The sequence below is a fragment of the Zeus faber genome (genome assembly GCF_960531495.2).
Source record: "Zeus faber genome assembly, chromosome: 16".
In the NCBI taxonomy this organism is placed as follows: Eukaryota; Metazoa; Chordata; class Actinopteri; order Zeiformes; family Zeidae; genus Zeus; species Zeus faber.
The window spans coordinates 20,667,026-20,690,706 of NC_137202.1; the positions used below are offsets into that span (position 1 = coordinate 20,667,026).

General features: G+C 45.2%; 1 protein-coding gene across 3 annotated transcripts in view; it reads right to left on the reverse strand.

Annotated features, from left to right (window-relative positions):
- cep170aa (centrosomal protein 170Aa) overlaps window positions 1-22,594 on the reverse strand; it is a 36,162-nt gene extending 13,568 nt beyond the window's left edge. For all 3 annotated transcript variants that reach the window (XM_080016569.1, XM_080016570.1, XM_080016568.1), the window contains exons 1-10: window positions 22,465-22,594; window positions 22,150-22,203; window positions 21,298-21,427; window positions 16,195-16,284; window positions 14,087-14,168; window positions 13,753-13,808; window positions 12,562-12,793; window positions 9,715-9,852; window positions 4,971-5,135; window positions 4,267-4,578 (exon numbers count right to left, since the gene is read on the reverse strand). In XM_080016569.1, the coding sequence (XP_079872695.1) occupies window positions 4,267-4,578; window positions 4,971-5,135; window positions 9,715-9,852; window positions 12,562-12,793; window positions 13,753-13,808; window positions 14,087-14,168; window positions 16,195-16,284; window positions 21,298-21,402 (1,180 nt within the window). In that variant the 5' untranslated portion in view covers window positions 21,403-21,427; window positions 22,150-22,203; window positions 22,465-22,594. The remainder of the gene's footprint in view (window positions 1-4,266; window positions 4,579-4,970; window positions 5,136-9,714; window positions 9,853-12,561; window positions 12,794-13,752; window positions 13,809-14,086; window positions 14,169-16,194; window positions 16,285-21,297; window positions 21,428-22,149; window positions 22,204-22,464) is intronic.
- Between the last annotated feature and the right edge of the window lie 1,087 nt (window positions 22,595-23,681).

The window sequence follows — 23,681 nt, forward strand, 5'->3', positions numbered from 1 at the left end:
AAGATACCGGGGGGGGGGGGGGGGGGGGTTGGAGGACGGATGGAGAGAAGAGATGGGTGGGTGAGTAACAAGGGAGTCTGAAAGAGAGGATGGGGGATGGGGCGAGGTGGGGGGCCGAAAACAGCCCGTCTGCAGCTGACAGCTTGTCACACCATTGTCCTGTCAGAGTCAGTGCCCCGTTCAACAATGAGCCGCAGGATAGCACTGCCGCCGAAATCCTAATAAGTACATGTTGTGGAGAAGGTCTTTTGGCCCAAACCTTGACACGCTGTGATAGTGGGACTACATCAACTTGTTTACTTGCGATGCGGTGGGCTGTCCGACTCATCTCAGCTTCAACATTGTCAGGATGTATACAGTCTACGCTCTGCGATGCCTTCGCTGTGCTGGTGAGACTAGCGGGAGATATCAGTGAAGCACTGTGGCTTGAAGGAGAGCGAGAGCTGAGTCGGCTTCAGCGCTTTGTTCCGGGGGGAATCGTACGCCCCGCGCTTAAATGTCAAGGGTTTGAAAACGCCTCACGTTTTCATGTTTAAGAGTATTTTAAAGATGAACCCCCTGCTGACTTCTGTGTATAGATGCGTACATAGATTTTCACGTGTTCTGTCTCTTTTTTTGACTATTGTCAATTTCTGCTGTTGTAACACCTGCATTTCTGAAGCGTTATTTTACGAAATCTTATCTATTCATTAACAGACTGTGGGAAAAAAAAGTGACAGAGATGATTGGCATGCCGCAAGCCTGTTCAGACTTAGAAACCACATCACATTTTTTCCCCCAATAAATTCAAGACATCGTCCTTCCTCCCATCACCCTGTCTAATTCTGACCAAGTCTAATTCTGACCCCGTCTAATTCTGACCCTGTCTAATTCTGACTCGTCTTTCCCGTCTCTCTTGTTTGTTTTAGAAAAACGTCAGGCAGACTCGAGGTAAACCAGAAGATAAACACGCTGTCCTGCGTAACAGAAGAGACGTGCGCTACAGGCAGATCTGGGGACAGAGAGAAGCAGCTCTTTGATGCTGCGCCCCGCGGACAAAGGAGCATTTGGCCTGCCGCAGGAGAACAGAGGTGCCTGTGAGAGTCCGGCGCTCTGCCCCGCTCGCCCCGCCGTGACTCACACTGGAACCGGCCTCTGGCTCCGCACGAGCCCAGAAACGCACACATTGACGCGCAGGCACGTACACACACACACACACACACACACACACACACACACACACACACACACGCACATATTTGCATGTGTAGGCTCAAACATACGCGTGAACGCAACAACAAACGGACGCAAAAGAGCAAGCAAGACACAAAACCTGCATTTTGAATAAACAATCTGAAAGCCACAATGCAGCTGCCCCCTGTGCAGACTCCAACCAGCACAGCCCCCGTGCACGATGGAAAATGGGCATATTCCAACCATGTGTTTCAAAGAATTCCTGTCGGGTCCATGAACATGCAACGTCAATGCAGTGTCCTGATACATCAACCACGCACAGTAAAATGAGGGTTAAACAACAACTATACATTGCATTGTATGATTCAACACAACATCGTACGTACAAACCAGAGAACAAAGCGTTTCCAGGGTGTTGCCACGCAGGGACGGCGCCACATGTCCTATCCTGACGCCGACATTATGAGAACGACCGCAAGTACGGACCGACCACCCGCTATGCCGGTTCCCATGGCAACAAGAGAAGGAGAGACTCACCTGAAATCTTGCCTCGTCAACACACTATTTGCCTCGATCAATTTCTCCTCATCCACTCCCTTCTTCAACATCGCTCTCTCGCTCCCTCTCTCTGTGTATCACTGACACACCCAGTGTATGCTCTGCACACACGTCGCATCTCACTTTCCCAGATCAGTGCACAGCACGTCTCCAGCACACGCACGTGCACGCACGCACGCACGCACACACACACACACACACACACACACACAAACCAGCCACGCACACACGCTGAATCAGCCCCAGAGAGCCGCACATGCTTGTTTGCTGCTGTCCTCTCTCTCTCTCTCTCTCTCTCACACACACACAAACTAATGGAAAGAAACATTCACACGCAGTTCAGTGTTCATAACGTTTCTAAGAAGTCACTTTTCCTCACCGTCCTTCCCAACATGCATCGCAGTGTTCATATAACAGCTGTCTCACTAAATATCCCCAGCCTCCCCCCATCCGCCATGCCTAATTTTCAGCTTTCACTGCAGTCTAACACACCAACCCCACTCCTTATACCTGCTTGTATTTAAACATATTTTGAAACAATCAGCCTCTCTTTCTCACCCATGCCGGAGCTGCACTCTCGGTCCCTCGGTCCCGCCTTTTTTCACCAGATCCAACTTTGCCGCACCCCCCCCCCCCCCCCCCCCCCCTTACCTCTTCGATTATATAGGTCTTCATCAGAGCCACTTAACGTATTAAAAGCTCTCTCTCTCTCTCTCCAGCCGTCCATCTACTCCCAGTCCGTCTGCGTCACTCTCCCCGTCGTCACTCCTTCTCCCCTCTCTCCTTCTCACCCCACCCTGCTCATTAAGCTGCTGCTTTCTTCAACTAAAATCCAATATCGAGACTTTCCGTTTCCTCAAGTCCGTGATCAGAGTGATCCAGTGTCTGCTGATGGAGCTCAAGAGTCTAAGAGCCACACCTCGAACTGGAAGGACTGCGGCGTCCACCGGACCAGCCAGTCATCCATTAGGTCAGCCACCCTGTCAGCCACCTGACACACGTTGAGTTTTAACTCCCACTGATGAATTGGCTTTCCGCGTTGCCGCTCACGCCTCCCAGATCTCAATTTCCATCATCTCTAGCGTGTCAGCCGCCCCCCCCTGCACCCCCTGTCACCGGCATCATAAATTGGCACCACCAATTTAATTAACCCACCTCCAGCATGTCGAGCGTAGTTTAGCTCTCTGTAGCCGAGCCTTAGAGCCGTCGGCCACAGCGACCCCTGGCAGAAAAGCCGCCCACTCGGCAGTCGCTCGTCCGCAGGTAAAATAGAGCGGAGAGTCTCGAGACGCTCAGAAGCAGGCATACCAAGTGTTGTTTGCCACAGAAATCACCGTTACCCCAAGGACGCATGGCAGCGACCCTACGGAAGACTAACATTCATTATCCCATCAACAAAATAAATCCAAAATAAAAGGGACTCATATGGAGCGATCACAATACACTTAACCATTGCTAGAGCTCAAAAAAACTAGATGTGGTTATTTGGACTCCCTCGATATTACTGGGTCTTGTACTTGGCAAAGTGGTATTTTGTGGTGAAGGTAGATAGTGAATGGCAGCAGCCTGCCGTGCTACTCCTGCTAAGCTGGCGTCGTAGGCTGTCAGAGAACCGCGGGAGAAGGATTGGGGTTTTACTGTTCCTGTCATCCAGCTGCTAATCCTCTGGCTTGGCTAATGCTGCCAAAAAAGCTGCTGCTAACAAAGAAACACATCTAGTCCAGGTTGGGAAAAAAAGGGAGTTCTGAGAGAGAGAGAGAGAGAGAGAGAGAGAGAGAATATTGCAATATCTATATTTTGGAAACTTCCATAAAGAAAAACGTAGACAAAGCTTAGACATAGCAAACAAGGTGGGTGTCCAATAGGTGCACGTGGTCTGTGTTCTCCTAAAACTGTTGCAGCTCTAACCGTTTCAGTCACGCTGCAAAGATATCAGCGTTGTGCTGCTTAGCAAGCAATGTGTGACAACTGATCCGTGGATCTCTGCAGCAAACTCTCAAGGATACGCGAGTGGCAGCAGACTGGGGGCCCACTCTGGAACTCCAGCTTAAATCCACCTTGGTCCAAAAAGTATTTTGCCCCTGCGCCCAATGGAAAACATACCTCTCCCAAACCGTTGAATTGATATTACACTAATATTATGAAATTTGAAGGTCGGAAAGTCAGTAAAACAAATTTTGTGTATGTATCGCTTGCAAAGATTGATGCATGCCTCACAGATAAAAGCCCCCAGTCTAATTGATCAAAAAGCATTTATGTGGGAAAAGATTCGGGTGCTGAATGCTTTTTCAAGGCCCTGCATGTGCAAGTTTCATTGAAATCAAGAGGCAGCCATTGTTGCATACCTCACGCAGCGGGCTACGGCGATGAAGACAACATTGGCCTGCAAACCTTATAGACCTGCCGCCTGTTGGCCTAATGAATAGAAATAAGGTTTAAAAATCAGCCCGGTGGTCTTTGAAGGGGGTGAAAGGAAGCCGTAGTTTGGTATCCCCTCTGCCATAGAGTCCATAATATTCGAAAAATGACGTTCACCTTTCAGCCTCTTGAGGTGAACAGGCACGTCGCTCTTGATGCTCTTGCTGTCCTCCTCTGTCGACTCGCTGCGCACCAGCGCGGGGTCGTTCTGCGCCAGCCAATCGGCCACCTTGCTCTCCGAGGCCATCATGGCCGCCTGCAGCGTGGTCAGGTCGCCGCCACCTCCGCCCCCGCCCCCGCCTCCCGTCCCGCTCTTTTTGGAGCGAGGCCGGTGATGGTCGGGTGTGAATTTGGACACGTGGTCTTTGATGGTGACCTTCCCCGGTGAGGTGCTGTCGAACTCTATGGTGAAGGAGGCGTGGCCTTGAGCTGTGGCGGGGACATGACGTTTTGTTAGGTGATGTAACGATGGGATCGTTCATGACGGTGCAGCGCGGCTGGTTTATAATTGTGCCGGTTGGAGGATAACATCTGCAGGCCTTTTCGAGCTAAACCTAAGATCTTTTTATAATTCCACTCCGAAATGTAAGCCCCTCATTTGCCGTGAAAATATACACAAATTAACACAAAGTAAGTGTGAAATAGCAAGAGTAAAGCCAATTAAGTCCACCGCACCATTTCTGCTATTTGCCCCGAGCAAAATGAGAAGGCAGCCGTGTTGGGAAATGTTTATTTAGAAATTGAACTGAATTTAATTCCAGTTAGGGCAAAGGGCTTTTTATTAGTCAACATCGATTTCACTAGATAAGGTGTGCGGTTACCTGCGGCGGCGCTGCCCTCTGTGTCCTTGGTGGGGATCTCATGGATGCCGTTGGTGTTGGCCATGCCCTCTTTGGTGGGGATCTCAAAGTAAGTGGGATCCTGCCCCGTGGGCACATGAAGGGCGTCCGCTTTGGCCTTCTCTCCCCGACGCGCCTCTCTGCTGTCTAGGATCGTAAATGACAATTTTCTTTTAAATGTATTATGTCATTTAATTACAGTATACCAAAGTTGTTATTGTTAAGCACGTCACTGCTTGAATTGAACTACACTCAAAATGTAAACATACTAGTGTAATATATACTGCTATATAGAAACATACTGTACATGTCTCTCAATATTGTGGCTTTGGCACGGACGAGACAAGGACGTACAAGCAAGAACATCATTCCGTCACCACGCCATTACGTTGATGGCATGACATGTACGGCAGCCGTCTTTTTAAGCTTATTGAGATGTCGCAGGGGATAGGCCAGGGGTCACTAACTAAAGCGGAGGGTCAACCGGGGGCCCCCATGTGGACCAATTCAATCAGTGCCTGCTCCGCTGCTGTGGGTCTGTTTTACCATTTACTTGAATTATTGTGTATATGTGGGAAAAGTCCCTGCTCACTGCACACAAAGAACGACACACATGCACACACCCACACACACCCACACACACCCACACACACACACACACACACACACACACACACACACACACACACACACACACACACACATTTGCATGCATGGAGTCAAGCAAGTCACTCCAGTACAGAACTTGCGTTGCAGCCATTCCAAACTGCCTTGGGCAATTAACTAAAGTAAACAGCCCTTATTCTGCCATCTGTCTTTTACCAGCATCCAGACTCTAAAATGCATCTGAACAAGATAAATGATCGTTTAAAAAATTAGAGGAACCATCTGTCTTGATGGAGAGAATCAAGAAAGGAAGGGGAAATTGCTGGGAAATAAAAGGGCGAGCAAAAGCATGAAACTGGATTTGCAGAATAGCATTTAACCAAGTAAAGGGATCACATTAACTTATTTGAAATATCCCTTGCGATTAGCGATTTCAAGAGTCTTGAACGATTCGTTTGGAGTGAACAAATATTTAAAAATGAGTCACTCAAAAGAGCAGGCGAGCGAGTTCATCTTAACTCGCAAACTGAAAAGAACTAAGTCGAGTCCAAGCCAACAAAGTCCAGGGGATTTGGCATAACACACATTGAATGTGACTGAAGCCCACTTTCCACCAAAATAAATTATTTTGACGGAATAAAATGAATCCTGTGAGAACTTCATTCAGCATTAAACTTAAGTTCTCTGTCGCTCACGGTGCATTTCACTAACTGAACAAAAACAGTGCAAATATTGAACAACTAATTTTAACGAGTGAGTCGTCAAGAACCGAATCTCAAAAGAAAAGGTCAAAACTTTCATCAATAGTTCCCGTGACAAAAGCAGGATCATTCCAGAAATTGCATTCCGGAATGAAGATGTTAAATTCGGCTTCAATGCCATCAGAAGCTGGTACTGAGGTTTCTGAAATCATCGAGGTAACAAGATAAGCTCTTGCCTGACTAAGCTGCTCTGCAAGTTTTGGGAAAGCTTTACAACAAGGTCGCTGGTGGGAACGTCAGAGCAGAGGTAATATGTAGACCGGTGCTTAGGATGCAAAGTAGTGACTGAGGGTATTATACTGCATTGTGTGTAATGTGTGAAGGAAGGTGGGAAAAGTTCTCAAGTTAGGCCAGGCCAAGTTTTCATCTATAGACTTTCATCAACCAAGATAGATAGATAGATAGATAGATAGATAGATTGTGTGACAAATAAAGACTGTTTCATTTTCGTTTCGTTTCAGATAGATAGATAGATAGATAGATAGATAGATGGAAGGATAGATAGATGTACTGTATAGATAGATAGATAAATAGATAGATAGATAGATAGATAGATAGATAGATAGATAGATAGATAGATAGATGGTGCTTACCAGTCACTTCCACTGACGCTACACACCAAACCGCTTAAAATAGTCCACATAGTGATAGCTCAGATTAAGATAAATTAAAATAAGAGGATTAAAACCTTAACTCCTATAACTGTTACTCCTAGCACTTAAAAGTGAGGTCTAATTCAGAGGGATACTCGGCTAGAGAACTATTCTTACGTAGTAGTATAAGGGTATCAGTGTGTTTGGAGAGAGTGAGAGGAGCTGGTGCAATGGCGTAACCCAATCAGCCTCTATAACAATACACCGGGGTGGGGGCCCCCACAACAGTCTATTCACTGGGAAGGAGAGAGGGAGCGTTTCTTTGCGCGCACGCACACACACACAGACAGACACACAGACACACACACACACACACACACACACACACAGACACACACACACAGACACACAGACACACACACACACACACAGAACCACGCCAAACACATTTACACAAACATGGCTTGTACAAGATCGCTCTCTCTCTGTTTCTCTCTCTCTCTCTCTCTCTCTCTTTCTCTCTCTCTCTCTCTTTCTTGAGGGGCGTTCACATAGGACAGGGCGTGTGCTGCGCTTGCCGCTTGGTGGAGCGCAGGTGCAGAGCTGGGCCCTTCACATGGGACATGGTGTAGGTCGCACTCGCACGCATGCGCGCTTTTGGTTGCTAGGCGAAAATAAGTGATCCATTGGAATGAAATTAACTGCTAAAATATTGTTTATGGTATTACCACTTTAAGTTCAGTTCACCTGTATGAAATATTACATTAATTATAATTATATATTATATAATAATAATAATAATGATATATATATATATAAATATATCTACAAGATCTCTCTCTCTCTGTCTCTCTCTCTGTGTGTGTGTGTATATATATATATATATATATATATATATATATATATATATATATATATATATATATATAAATATAAACACACACCTGGCCGGCCCACTTGGTGGGAAACCTGTTTCCACAACAGGGATTTCCTCCCAAGGTGTCGATAAATATGTAAGGATGGGTTGTAGAGCTTGGGGAATTCGGACACACCGCTAAAATCAGTTTCTCCTCCGTATTGCACAGCTACTTCCTGTCTGCTTCACCTCTTGTTTCTATTGTCCCAGCGGGGATTACATCACGGTGCACCCCGCTACTCCAAAACTACTACCAGCAAAAGTTTTAAATTTTGCGTGGCGCCGCGGACCTCCAGACAGCGCTGCGTGGAGGTCCGCATACGCAGCGCAGCGTGGAGGTTGCTTGGTGCAGATCCTGCGCGGCGCCACCAATACACCCCAGTGGAGTTTAGAGTGCGGCGTGCACTGTCTCCTATGTGCAGGGCCCTTTACTCAAACGTGACCACCCTTTGCAATTTGCTAAGGGCATCCTTACACCTCTTAAGACAAAAATAAAACATGTTTAAGATCCCCCTTTGCTCCCAAAATAAACTCACAATAAGCCGTTGCTCCGGAAAATCCAGCATTCGTACCACCATCCAGTCGGTAAAGACTCACCGGCTTCCACAGCCGAAGTACCAGGGCCCATTCGCCCCGGTCTTGGAGGACTTCCAGCCCCCAGAGTCCTTTTCTATTTCCTTCCCAAGAGAAAAACGGAATTTCCAGCAGGTTGCAAATCCACAAACCAAAAGTTGAACAAGGCAGCGTGGGAAACTGCTCCTAAAATGCTCGTTTGGAGTTTTCGTGTCTCCTTTCAGGCTCCTCTCTCAACTTCGGTGTGGAGCGACCGTCCGTCACCCAGATGTGGCAAGAGTTCTGAGGAGAGCCAGTCTAACGGCTACACCCTCACCCCCACCCCCACCCCACCCCCCTGTGATTAGAGAGGCCCAGACCAGCCCAATCCCACTCTGTTGGGGATGTACAGTATAGCATGTGCATAATCTATGATCCAGTTACTCCTATGACACTAAATGGGATCCCAGTCCAACGGTCACTATACCATCACCCACTGGCCGACCAACACACCACCAGCCACCAAGAGGGACCCTCTCTCTCACACACACACACACACACACACACACACACACACACACACACACACACACACACACACACACACACACTCACTCACAGTAAATAAACAGTCTTTCTGTTTTTTCATGCTCCCCTTATCTTTTGCCCTGCCCCCCTTTCTGAAAAACACACACACACACACACACACACACACACACACACACACACACACACACACACACACACACACACACACACACACACACACACACACACACACACACACACACACACTTTTAATTTCCAAAGTAACAAGTCATTTACAGGCTGTCGGCCGACTGCCAATCTTTATTTTGTCAATATCCTGGCTAATGTAACATGGTCTGAGTCTAACACATCTGCCTGCCCTCTCTTGTGTTAAAATGTGTTACAACAGCCGTAAAAAAAAAGTGACAAATACATTGGATGGCTGTTTATAAAAAAGTGAAGGCTAAAGAAAGAATCAAAAATGGAGTTTTGTGAACAACATAATCTTGCGGATTTCCACTTTCAACGCTGAGCTTTCCCTGCCCGGTGCCCTGTATTTTATAAGTCCCACCACATAATGCAAAGCATATCATTCTTTGTTGCTCTGCTGAAAGCTTTGTGTGATCGATCGCATTTATTTTATTTTTTATTTTTTGTCCGTCTGTCCCATGGGGACAGTCATTGAGTTTCCATTTTAAAACTGTGAAGCATCTATTGTATCCCTAGAGATGTGGGGTAATGCGGTTAGGGCTCATAGCAACACTTCCTACCTGGCGTGGAGCCGTCCTGTTTTTTGCTGGACGTTTTGCTTTCCTGTTTGAAGGAGTTCTCGTCGCTGGCGTCGCCGTCCCCCCACCACGACGGCTGGCCGTATAAGGGGGTCCCCCTCTGGATGGATGCAATAACCCCTGGGACAGACACAGAGACACACACACACACACACACACACACACACACACACACACACACACACACACACACACACACACACAGACACAGACACAGACACAGACACACACAGACACACACACACAAACACACAATTTCACTTGGGTGACATTTATTATTCATTACTAAATAATAATTTACAGATGTATACATTTTGATATACTGTTTACATTGAATGTCATCTCAAGATGGCTCATACTGACCCCAGCTGCTCAAAACACACAGTGTGTGTGAGAGTGTGTGCATGTGTGTAAATGTTTTAATTTCCCTCACTGGAAGCCCTGGTTCGGTTGGCATTAGTGGCCCCACTGACCTACTTATAGAACTTTAGCCACCAAGAGGGACCCTCTCTCTCACACACACACACACACACACACACACACACACACACACACACACACACACACACACACACACACACACACACACACACACACACTCACTCACAGTAAATAAACAGTCTTTCTGTTTTTTCATGCTCCCCTTATCTTTTGCCCTGCCCCCCTTTCTGAAAAACACACACACACACACACACACACACACACACACACACACACACACACACACACACACACACACACACACACACACACACACACACACACACACACACACACACACACACACAAAATGGCCTGAACTGAGAGGGACTTTCCCTTTGCTCCTCTGTCCCACTTATGCACGACACAGAGGTCTGAGCTGATACAAGCTTTTGGCAGAACTTCCCCTTGCTCCAATCCTCTTTTCCTTCAGTCAAACCCACTTTGGCACTGCACGATAAATTCGATAAAGGAAATATTACTATCCAGCTATACCCGTTTCTTTTACCACGTAATTCATTTTTGTGTAAGTGCCTCTCATATTCACACACCTACTGTGTCAAATTTTGAGTGTTTTAAGTAGAGCCCCTTCCATACTTATCTAGTGAATGTATTTGTGGACTGTAAGATATCGTGTATGTGGGCAAGTCCTGGTATTACGGCGGCGACACTATACGATTACCTCCGCAAGACCGTGGGCAGGGTGTCATTAAGGAGAGAACTGGGGGCTAGCAGATGAAGCACTGCTCTGGAAGTGCTCGCAAGACTCTGCACATAAGTGAGAGGTTTTTTTTTTGTATTTTTTTATCTCTGGGAAATAACAGCGGACGACTTATGGATGTAATACCATGTGTTGGCCGTGTCAGCCAATAAGCCTCGCAGTGAACGGCGATGCAAAGCTGCACTGAACAGACAGCGCTCCGTGACCCCGTTTCAACATCTGCAGCTTAGCCCGGACCCCCCCACCCCACTAGGGACCCCAGCCCTGGGAATGATGTCACTCATCTGTGAGCCCGGGTGGATTGGGGCGGTGTGACGGACAGAACATGTGCTCCTGTGGCTACATACTGCACGTCCACCCCCTACAGGCTGGACACCAAATCCCAAATGGGACTTTATTGTTTGTAGAATGTCTTTTTTAAGACTATGACTGACTACGTTTTTATCGTGGGGTTTTTTTGTTTGTTTTTTTAGTTTTTTTTTACATTTTTATGGGTTCAAATTGTGGTCGAGGCTCCGTAGTAAGGCAGCTAAGGGGTAGCAAAGTTACATTTACTGAACAAAAGCACATGGCTCGCTGGCTGCCATCTCGTAACCCCTGTGATCCCATCCAAATCCCAAAGGAACATCAAACCATTATTCCCAGATGAAGCTGAGGTCACATAACGTGATTTTCGTGGCCGATTTGGGATTTGGGAACGATTTGAAATCCAGCTGGGTCGAGGTCGCCCAGGGTGGTCCGGGGTAGTCGGGCTGTGGAATCGCAGCTGTCATCAATATGTGCGTGTGAGTTAAAGACTCAAATCTGCCCCCTTACGATCACAACCGGCCAGCTCCCGATTCAATCAAGCACCTTCGATTTTATTAGGGGAGGTTTTACAGAAATCTTTTGGTGTGCGTGCGTCAGAAGCCCCTAATCGCAACAGCAATTTTCAACAGCGCAATTTTTGAGATTTTGCGCCTGCACGGCGGCAGTATGGACTTCTGAAATGGAGCCATTGTGGAATAGAGGCAGACTCATGAAGGTCTGATTAGTGTATAATGTCAGCCATGCAAGGTCGCCGCACAAACAACCACAGCAGCGAGCTGTACGGCGTCCATGTTTGTTTTGATGTAAAAAATACCGTGAGATATTTTGGACCTCGCGAGTGCTGGAGTACCACAGAACTCCATTCGTCTGTTCTCTCTCTAGATTTGCGCTCCTCAAAGACAGCAGTTGTTACGTGCGTGTGTGGAGAGGTGACAGAAAACCTGCAAATCTCTGTTGTCAGATGTGCGCTGCGCAACGTTTCCGTCCAAAAGTCATGCAACGCGGCCCCGGCTTCAGACAAGATCAGATTTAGGATTCGATTTGGACGCTTTTTGTACGCATGTGAATCAGGAGTGCATTGCAGGATTCGTCACGGGACCTGCCCAAAGAACTCCCTGTCTATTGTAAGGGGAAATGACAAAACCTATTGTGCGGCCGCTCTACTTTCAGTCACATGTGTTCTGCTCCATGATTGGACAACTCTGAATGTTCACAGGGGGTGGGGGTTGGTACGATAAAATGATAGGATCAGACCTTCAAATCAGCAGATACTTGTGACCGCTCTCTCTCGCAATATTTTCTCTCTCTCTCTCTCTCACCTGCCATCTTCTCCTCTGCTCTGTGACCATCGGCTGCTTTAACCAAAGACTCCGTGGGGGGGTTGACTCCGTCTGCCGCCCCCGGTCGCAGGCGCCCCCCACCCGGGGACTTTGGGGTTCTAGACGGGGTCCTGGTGGGAGACTTGGTATTGGTGGTGGTGGTGGTGGTGGAGGTGGGTTCTCCGGGCAAGGGCTTCTTACTGAGTTGCAGACCACTGGTAAACTTTTCATGCTACGAGGAGATTTACAGAAGAGGAGTCAAAGTTGATTATTTTATTTATTATCATTCATTATTTAGTATATATTTCATCAAGTGTATTTGCATACAACCAATTTGACTCATCGGTCTTATAAATGTTTGGTACTATAAATAAAAAATTATAAATAAATGGGTCAATGACATTTTCATGTCTGAATCAATTATCATTCAAATAAACTAGAGAAGAAGACACAAAACAGAAGAAATCTCCATAAAATACGCTCAATTTGAAACTGTTTTCAAAAGTTCACTCATTTTGCGAGTTTTGTGGCCTAAAAATCAAAAAATGTCAGACAGTGAAAAGAGCTACGAGGCTTTATTTACGGTTGTACCGCCTGACATTTTTAACAAATTATGTAAAAATCTTTCAAATTAATAAGCAAACAGTACACAAATTAAAAAATACATATTCTTTACAAAATAAAAATAAAACTATAAATGCATGTATCTCAATACTTTTTGCAACTCCCCTTTAAAATACTTTTGTCATTATATAGTTTTGTCATTTACCCAAATATACATAAATATATGAGTATTAGGATGAGAGGGAGTAAATAATGGGAGTAAGACGCATAGAATTCAATAGTCATGAGCCAAAAAACATAATAAAATAACTGACATTTAGACACTGAAATACATAATCTGCTCTAGCAAAGCAAATACAGTATATTGTTTTATAAGACTCCTTTTCTTTACTTCCCAATAGAAAATGAGAGCATCCAAAGGGTCCTCTGGTGCTCTATACATTGATCAGTGGATCAGATGATTTGTATGCGCGCGCGTGTGTGTGTGTGTGTGTGTGTGTGTGTGTGTGTGTGTGTGTGTGTGTGTGTGTGTGTGTGTGTGTGTGTGTGTGTGTGTGTGTGTGTGTGTGCGCACGTGTGTGTGCGCGTGTGCGTGCATATGTTTGTCATTGTACTGTACACACGTACCTTAAGAGCCTCCTCGGGCACAGTGAGCTCCCCCCTCACCACCGTGAAAAGGTTGGTATGTGAGGTGAGTCAAGGACATTCCGTCGTAGCACACAACTGATAATGAAACCGTTGAGAGCACTACAAATGCATACAAATCTCCGATATGCATGTATACAGTATATCTACTCATTTCTGTGGATATGCGTTTTTTTTTTGTGTGATTTGTGTTGCATTCGCGGTGGAGGATCTTGAGGATGAAAGGTTGTTGTTGTTTTTTTTTGCAATGAAGACATTGCTCTTGAATATGTCGATGGGATGTTGAGTTCTACTTCAGCAGTCCAAAACCAAAGGATATCATATCCAAACCTCAGCTTGTCCTCGAGCTTCAGTGTGATGTACATCTGCTCCTGGATACGGACGTCGTTCACAAACGTCTGCAGGGTCCAGGGGCAAACAGAGAAAACACTTAACCAGCTTAATACAGTATAATATAGTATAATAAAGTTCCACAACATATAACAAAAAAAAAATATAATTCTTGTTAGGCCGTCTAGATATTAGCCGCTGACAGTCAACTCTCTCTCTCTCTCTCTTGCTCTCCCTCCCTCCCTACTACTCCTCCCTTGCTCATTCCTCTACCCCCCTGCAGAAGCATCTCTCTCTCTTTCTCCCACGCCCACTCCTCTCTCCTTCACCCTCCCTTTGACCCAGCAGCACTGAGGCATATCAGGTTTCTCTAGACTGCAGTGGGAAATTCAATCACGGCGCACGGCGCTGTCGTGACAGAACTTTTTTTTTGTTTTGTATAGTGAAATAAAATCACACCAGCTCGATAACAAGGTCAAAGCGGTAAAATGTCTCCTCTGGAACTGCAAACAGAGCACCTCGTTACCCTGTTTAACACCAAAGTGGAAAAATGTCTCTACATCCACTGACTCAGCTGGAGACGGCTTCCAGGAGGAGGACCTCGGAGCTGGTGCCTCATGACACAACAGGAAGTGGCTGTGAGCCTGGCTTCCTGTCTGAGTCCTGCAGAGGATGTGGGACATATATCCAGGCCAGTGGGCTACGATCGAGCGCCAACCGCTAAAGCTGATGCAAAAACGCGTGACTCATCCCACGTGGCAGCCAGAGCGCGGCGTCCCTCCCAGCTGGACTTCTCTCCATCAAAGACACGAGCGAGGGCAATGAAGGTGCACCACGCGAGCAGTGCTTTATTTGAAAGGTGCATAAATGTCACAAATATGATAAATCAATAAAACCCATAGTCAAAACAAGGGCTGACTTTCCATGGTTGAAAGAATGTTCTGTTTGTTGGACAAGGGAGGAATACTGTAGTTGCAAAGGGGCAGAACCCTCGTGTGGCAATGATCCAACTAGTAGATACTTCCCTTCCTGATTCTTCTGGTATAAAAACAGATTCCCTTTTTTCTTTCCAAAAGGATCCATTTCAAAAGCACCAGGAGAACTAGTATGCTATCACTGAGCCATCGATGTCACTACTGTCTCATGACTCAGACCATGTGCTCGGGCAGCCATCCTGAGGTGGCTAACGGCCAATTTATGCTCTCCGCGTCCGTGTAGCCGGGAGGGTCCGCGCGGCGCGCATTCCGTCAGCTGCTCACGTCCGAGGAGGATGGAAAGCGCCTACGAGCGCGCTGACTACACATGACGTTCTTTGGCAGGTTTTTTAAACCGTATACAAACAACAGAACACCATAAAAACACAACAGAAAAGAAGAGTACGCCAGAAAATAATTCCACAATCGTCACTTAAACATAAACCTTCACATTTACACATTTTTCACCCAATGTAGTACGTACAGAACCGCGTCCGCTGTCCGTTTTGGAGTATAAACAAGGCTTAAGACAGCTGAATATGATGGATATTCTGAAAATGACATATTTGTCATTTGTCATGTCTGTCATATTTAACTCTTTTTGGATCCTTTGTCAGTACAAACCGGGTGTGTTGTGAACAAGGCCGTTAGTTTTTAATGACACCGTCGTCATGGTGTTCTCCATCAATTTAGATGGATGTCCGGCCACATTATACAGAAACGCAAACAATCTATAAGGATCAATTCAGCGCATGTCTGAGCGGTCGCTCAAAAGATTCAGGTCAAGCTCAGCCGCGATACAAATCTTTATTAACAAGGAGATCGATTGGCGACGGGGAAAGGAGGAAGTCCTATTGACCACCAGATGTACATGCTCACATCTAACCTTCATTTTCATGAGGGTCATCCATCCCTCGCTCAGACCTCTTTGTTGCTTTCCCGTCTCTGTAGGTTTTTCTTCCTCATGTGCCCCCATCTCATTCTCCACGCCGGCCTCTCCCTGCTACCCCTCCTTTTACCCTACTAAACCTATCTTTCCACCGCTTGCACGTGATCACCAGCAAAATGTCCTCCATCCCCCCCCCGTCCTTGCACTCTCTTTATTTTTTATTCCACTCACCCCATTCAGGCTGCCCAGGTCCTTGACTTTGTGTTCGTCGGTGCTGGCCTCGTAGTTGATGACCGCATGTTGTTTGTCCACGCTGCGGGACTGCAAACAGAGACAAACAAACACACAACAAACAAGACGGAAATAATAGATCAGAAACTCTTGAAGAATTTCAAAACAAAATATATGTGCGCTGTGTGTTCATATGTAGTGGATGTATTGTATGTGGTGCTAGGTAGAGCGTTATAGCAGTGCAGGCTTGACCTCAGCACACGGAATAACAGTTGGAGCGATTTGTGCCACGTCAGGCCTTTATGTTGCTATGAGTCGATTATTTCTGGAATGCATTCTGAACAGTAAATTGCAATGTGGTGCTCTAACTATAATCATAAAAATGTGGCTGCAGGATATCAGCTTACTGAATAGCGGCGTTTAAATTAGTGCTCCGATACCGCACACACACACACGCACGCGCGTGCACACGCACACACGCACACGCACACACACACACACACACACACAGACACACACACACAGACACACACACACACACACACACACACACACACACACACACACACACACACACACACACACACACACACACACACACACACACACACACACACCTCTGAGTCCACAGGCCAAGATACACAGAGTTGCAGACACAAAGACACAAAGAAAATAAAAGAAACACACACAAACACACACACACACACACACACACACACACACACACACACACACACACACACACACACACACACACACACACACACACACACACACACACTGCGCAGGTCATAGGGCCACAGAGGGACTGGAGGTAAACGTATTGATTTTCTGTGCTCTCCAGATGTGAGCCTCTCAGCTATTTCCAAGACCCGACAACCTTCATGGAGGCTGAAAGTCAGGGGCACAAAAGAAGGATTCCTAACATATTTAAAAGCCTCAGTTGTCTCCCGATGTCTGTCTGGATGGTGAAATTATGAAAAAAAAAAAAAAAAAAAAAAGGAATTACTAAATCCTTATTTCTGACCATATGTAATGACCATGCGGGTAAAATATAATCACAGGTCCATTCTGCAAAAACAGCACATCTATTTAAAGTGCCAAAGAGTTTAGCAGTGGAATATCTTCTTCAAAGAAAATTCACCAGTACTGTAGAGTCACGTATCACAAATAGAGACAAGCACTGGACTTGAGCAAATCAAATCAAAAGAGCTATTCATTGACGTGTGAAATGATCTTAGATTGAGATCCATGTGCTGAGGCAGACAGGATTTGAAATTTCTGATACGGATTTTGAACATACTGTAGTGTGGATTTAATCTGGGCAGGTCTCCTTGTTATTTAATAGGGAGCTTGTAAAAGAAATTTGATCAGAGCAGTAAGAGATCGGATCTAACCTGCTGAACACTGCTGCACTATTTTCTCTGTGTGGAGGACTCTCATTAGAAACCTGCCTTTAGTTTTATATATGAAATATAACATTGTAAGTTCTAACTGGAAACCAGATCGACCGAATCTGAGTAGCAACCAGCTGGCAGAAGTGCTTGAAAGGGCAGTTCAGCTAATGGCTTCAGAAAACCTCAGACTGAATGGAAGTCAATGGAAAAAGAAGAAACTTCTCTCTAGAAATACAAGTAAATAAAAAAGCTTATTTCTTCTGGTGGGTGTTTTGGTATTGCAAATGTTATTCCATAAAGTGGATAATAACGGTCTGTTTCTTCCTTCCTCCGACTGTCGGGTGGTTTGACTCCAAATTTGGCTGCCCAAATTTAGAAAGTTCTCTTTCCTGCCAAGATGGCGGCGAGCATAAAACCCAAAAACGAGGCTTCAAATAACCTCTTCGGAAACCAATGGGTTAAGTCACAGACGGCAGGTACAATTTTTCGACGGTCGAACGTCCTTCTGTCGTTAAATTATTTGTTCCGAATATCAAGAATGAGAAATATACGCTCTTTTTAACAAGAGCAGGAGAGGGAATGGAGGGAGCTGGAGAGAGAGGCAAAAAGGAGAAGGAAGGTAAAGAGAAGTGATTGGGATGACTCGGCCCACAGGACACAGCCACACACCCCCACACACAGACACACACAGACACACAGACACACACACACACACACACACACACACACACACACACACACACACACACACACACACACACACACACACACACACACACACAGTAGATGAGACATGGGACAGGGGATATGAATCAGAGGGGCAGAAAAGCTGCAGGGAGTAAAGTCGGAAGCTGATGCGTACATCCCATAATGAAGACATCACCATATTAAGTCCAAGAATGTTTAAATTTACATTTCACTTACATTTACTCCCTTTCTTCTGAGACTCAAACAAAAGCAATTTAATGCCCGATAACAATAGGAACGAACAAATGAGTTTGATAAAACAGTACCATTTAATTCAAACTATTCTGCCTTTATAGAAAAAACAAGCAGATTGTGTGACATCAGCGTGAAACCGTTCCCAAAGCGCGAGAGCACTAAAGCGATTGTCTCAACTTGTCTGCCTACGGAACCTATTTTAAGTCTGATAAACCTTTTATTTGTTGACGCGACTGATCAACCTTTTATTTGTTGACGTGACTGAAGAAGCAGCACACATCGTGGCCATGTGATGAGACCGTGGCCGGAGAGCAGCGTCACATGGCCGACACCCTCCCCTTCCGAGCCGGTTTCCCTCTCACTGGGTCCCACTCAATAAGTGGGACCCAGTGAGAGGAACATGCACCGTGTCACACGTATGTGCGAGTGCCTCAACATATACATAGGCGTACTCCAAAGGCAGAACCACAGGTTGTCACAGACACATGAGAGGAAGTATTTTGGTGGTAAAACAGATCCTGTGCAACTCCACATGCTCCAGTTAATAAACCTTTTACTCCTCATGTGAAAGTCTCTGTGAAAGGACGGACATTACATTTAGTGTAAATAAACTCGTAGGAGAGGTTTGAGCAGGGATCTAGAGGGGCCAGCTGCTCATCCAACTGAAACAAGGACTGTTCTCGTGCTAACATTTCAATACAGTATAATTCCTTTCTGGGAAACCCTCACTGACACAAAATTGCCAGCCAGGAGCCACTTTCATGAGCCAATACGTTTCCATTTTGTTCATCGCTCGCCCAAAGGGCTTATGCTCTAAATCTGCTGTACATACTAATGCATTAAAACCCGATATAACTATACAGACAGCTTGGGAAGGTAAATGGAAGCATTTGTATATTTATTTCACAATGTTTAAAGCCATAATTGTGGTAAATTGTCGAATTCATAAGTGTAATTCACTGGGAAAAGGGGGGCAATACAATACATCTAGCAGATGCATATGGAATAACAAGTGTTAGTCATGTGATCCATTGCTAAAACAAATCTTGTTGACTTGAGCGAGACAAGCGCTTTATCCAGCCATGGTTGTGACTCAGCGTGGACTGGAGGGCCGAAATGGGGACTGCCGCAGCCATGACCACCAACTATTGCCCGCGGCCCCACCCCCAATCCGTCAAATAAAATGTAACGCACCTAGTATCTGCCCCACTTTCTATAAATAGCCCTTTGAGCAGTGGGGGACGTACATAAATACACACAAGCAACCCATCATCTTCGACTACTGTTAGCTTACGTAATGGACCATAGGAAAATGTGAGGTTGACTCTTGAAAAATACAATCTTAACTCTGTTACCACAAAGGTTTTTCAGTTTAAATTACAACTCAATGTATTTAACTTGTACTACTAACTATAACATAATGAAATATATGATAAAGTAACAGACCATGTTATATATGGTTTATATGGTTTCACATGTCCAGAAGCTTCAGAAGTTATCATTATTGTTATTATTATTATTATTATTATTATTATTATTATTATTATTATTATTATTATTCCTCAGACATCCACATGTTTTTGAAACTACAATGTTTAGGACTGGGATTTGGGAGCCCTTGTTGAATTCCACAAACAAAATTATAAATTTTCAATGAATGTCAAAAATATCCAATAATACTAGCTGGGGACTTGGGACACGAAAAACAAGAGAAGCAGAAATCAGGCCCTTCTCTACATCGCCTTTATCATTCATTACAGTTCTTTTCAGAGAGCTTAGTTCATCCTTCTGTACAGACTGTTTTTCCTTTACTGATAAAATATCTGAATCCCCATCTGCATTCAGATGGAACAGCTCCTGCAATTTAAACTAAGTAACACTTAGTTTCAACACTAACTTTAAAAGTGACTGCCAGGCTGGCAACCAGGCATCAGCTTTTAGTTGCCGAAAAATATGCTTACCATTTTTAGTCACCTTATATTTTGAGTAATGAAGATACTGCATCTGCATCTTTCCTTTTAAAAGTAGCTCTCCACCGGGTGAGGTCTGAGCCATGCTAAATATTAATGCTGACTGTCTACAAAGATAAGGACTGGTTATTGAATTGTAACGGCTATATGCTGACAAATTTGTCCAAACCGACTAGAAAAATGACTAAAACTAAGACATTTCCTGTATATTTTTATTTTGTTTTAGTTTGTTTTATAAGTACGCAATATCGTTTCAGTTCGTTTTCTGTCTAGTTATAACTCAAATGTTTTTTCACCCTTAGTTTTAACTTTTAGTCTAGTTTTCAACCAGAGGGGAGAACGAGTCCGCTGGTTAATTGATCGCGGATGGCGTCGTTCTCTCGGACGGATATAAAAGAAAAAGAAATGCTAAAATGGACCAGTTTGGACGATTCATACAAGTCACACAAACTGACGTGAAGAAATCAACATTTACCGAAAAGTGAGTTGTTTGCATCTCTGACTATAATAACTTTGCTACCAGAGGCCACAAAATTGTTGCCAATTGACACAATCTGGTTGCAGAGGGCAACCGTTACTGTCGAGCCCTGGTAACCACAAGCAAAAACAACACTGGCATAGGTTCTTTGTTTCTTGGCTGGGATTTCCCAACATGTATCAGAAATGATATTACAGTATGCTACTTGTCTCACAAGGGTAAAAAAGTGATGATACCCCAGGGCATCACCACCATCAGATGACCCAGAGAAATGGGTTGAGGTAATTTCAGGTTTTTATACAAATGGAGTCCTCACCTGCAGCATGAGCTCGCAGTCGTCCCGGCCGACGAAAATCATCTCCCGCGGGAGGCGGTGGCGCGTGCCCCCGCTGCTCACCAGGAACCACGAGGTCACGCTCATCTTTGCTGCCGCCTCGGATATGAACCTACCACACAGAGGAAATAATGAGGAGGAAGCTGTACCCCCGTCTTGCTTTTTTTTTTTCTCAAGGTATAATGTTTATGTGACAATATGTGACTTTTCAAATACAAAATTGCACAGTTGACACAGCTACCGGAAGGCGGGGCTCTGTAGGACATGTGCTTCAACGACAAGCACATGTCCTTTCCCCATAGGAAACGTCTTGGCCAAAGTTTTGGCAAGTGATAGCTGATTGGGTCGGTCGTTTTGATATATTTTGCCTCTGTGTGGCTCGGAAACTGTGGGAGGAGTAGTGCGACAATAACCTTCGCTATAAGCGTAGGCATAACAGCAAGAGCGCACTTAATTATGGGGAGCAGCTTAACCTAGTGGCTCGTGCGATTTGCCCCCCAACCCCCTCGAAAAAGGTCCTGCGGTTCCCTGCCTATAAAAGTCCATAATCCATGTACTTTACCTTAAACTGTTGCTGGCGTGGCAGTTAAGATAGAATATCAAAATGAACAATTGAAGACAAAGCAAAGTACTCTCAATAGTTTTGGTATGTCTTTTGATAGTTTTGGTTTATTATGAGTTTGGTAAAAAAACAAAACAACCTTTGTGATATCTGATGCCAACACTTGCTATATTCAATCTTGTGGGTGATGTAGACACTTTTGTAGAAGACTGACTTGTCAGGCAAGCTGAACCCAGTGAGCTGGTTTAAATAAGAATAAGAATGGTACAGACCTCAGGTACTTCACTGCTGCAAGACTCCTGACAGCTCCGCACTACGAGGCCATCCTGAGAGGAGGGAAAAGGAGAAGGGCAAATTTTATTTTCCATTCCACAGTTTGTTGTCCCTGGTCGGGGAAGCGGGGTCGTTCGGCTTTCCAATGGTGACGCGACGAGCACAAGAAAAAAAATACAGAAAGGGGTTTCGACGCGTGGGAATGATGGAGCATGGGACGGACGAGAGAAGGAGTTGGAATAAGGAGGAGGATAAAGAGGAGACGCGGCGGCAGAAGGAAAGACAGACAGATCAAAAGCTTATTTTTGCCTTGCCTCTTGCCTCGATTCCCCTTTTCAGCGTGACGTTTCTATCTCTGTCCCGGGGAATGCGTGCTAGGAGAGGCTAGCTAGCCGGCTAGATCCCATCTTTTCCTCTCTCCCCTCGCTTGTCTTTCCACCCGCCCCGATCATTGCCAGATGGGAGAGGAGGAAGTGATGTAGGAATGTTGGCCGTTCTCCCCAGCAGGACGTTTACTTCCCCTCCTCCCTCTTTTCCCTCTCCCTCTCTCTCGCTCTCTCCCTCTCTCTCTCTTCCCTCCTTCAGATTTTCTGGAAAGGAGGTCAAACTTCAACTTTCTAGCTGCCCAGGAAGCTAAATGGAACACTAAAAAAGCCCCAACAGAGTGACTGGTGAAATAACCGACCGGCTGTACGTCTTACTGACATACTTGCTGTTTACAGCTGTTTTCTGGTAGATTGGTACTGTATATAGACAGGCTTTCTAGCTGATTGAAGGACTGACGGGATGATCGTATTGGCATGAAGAATGGATGGCTGACCGGCTTGTTATTGCAATAACTATTTGCAACACTGACTGGATTTCTGACCAAGGACCTGGGCGGCAAACTGGGTGAACGACTTTTAGTCTTGTTCAAGCAGCACCACAGTATGTAACTTTTGGTATTTGGCGCCCATACAGTGAAATAGATTACTAATAGGTTAATAAGTCTGTTTACCGTCAAAATTATTCTAAAGCTGTTATTTTAAGGTTAAACAAAAGCTACATGGTGTTGCTTTAAAACGACCTGAAAGGAAATCTTCCTCCAAAAAAGGAAGGAAATTTAAGCAATGGTCAGGAAAATGTTCAGGGGTTGAATGTTGATGATGCGATCTCTGGCGACCGACTTTGGAGGCGTGGCACCCCAGACAGGGAATAACTGCTTTTAAGTGATCAGCTGGATGGTTTGTTTACCCATTGACTTACTTCCCATAAACTGCCGAAAAAGAAGCCAAAGCTTTGTGTCCTCATTGGCCATTAAACGCATTATCGTAAAAGGCTGGGTGGAGCCTCTCAGTGGGAACATCACATAAACTCCATCTGCATTAAGTGCTTATTTGTATCTGCATAATTTTCCATTTTGCTTAAATACTCCTTATATATTTTAAAAGAAAATATTTTGGGGTTCTTTGGTGAAGCCATTGAAAAATAACAGTGGCTCTGTGCACTAAGTGCCAAGTTAAGTCTAGCTGAGAGGGAATTAAAGATTATT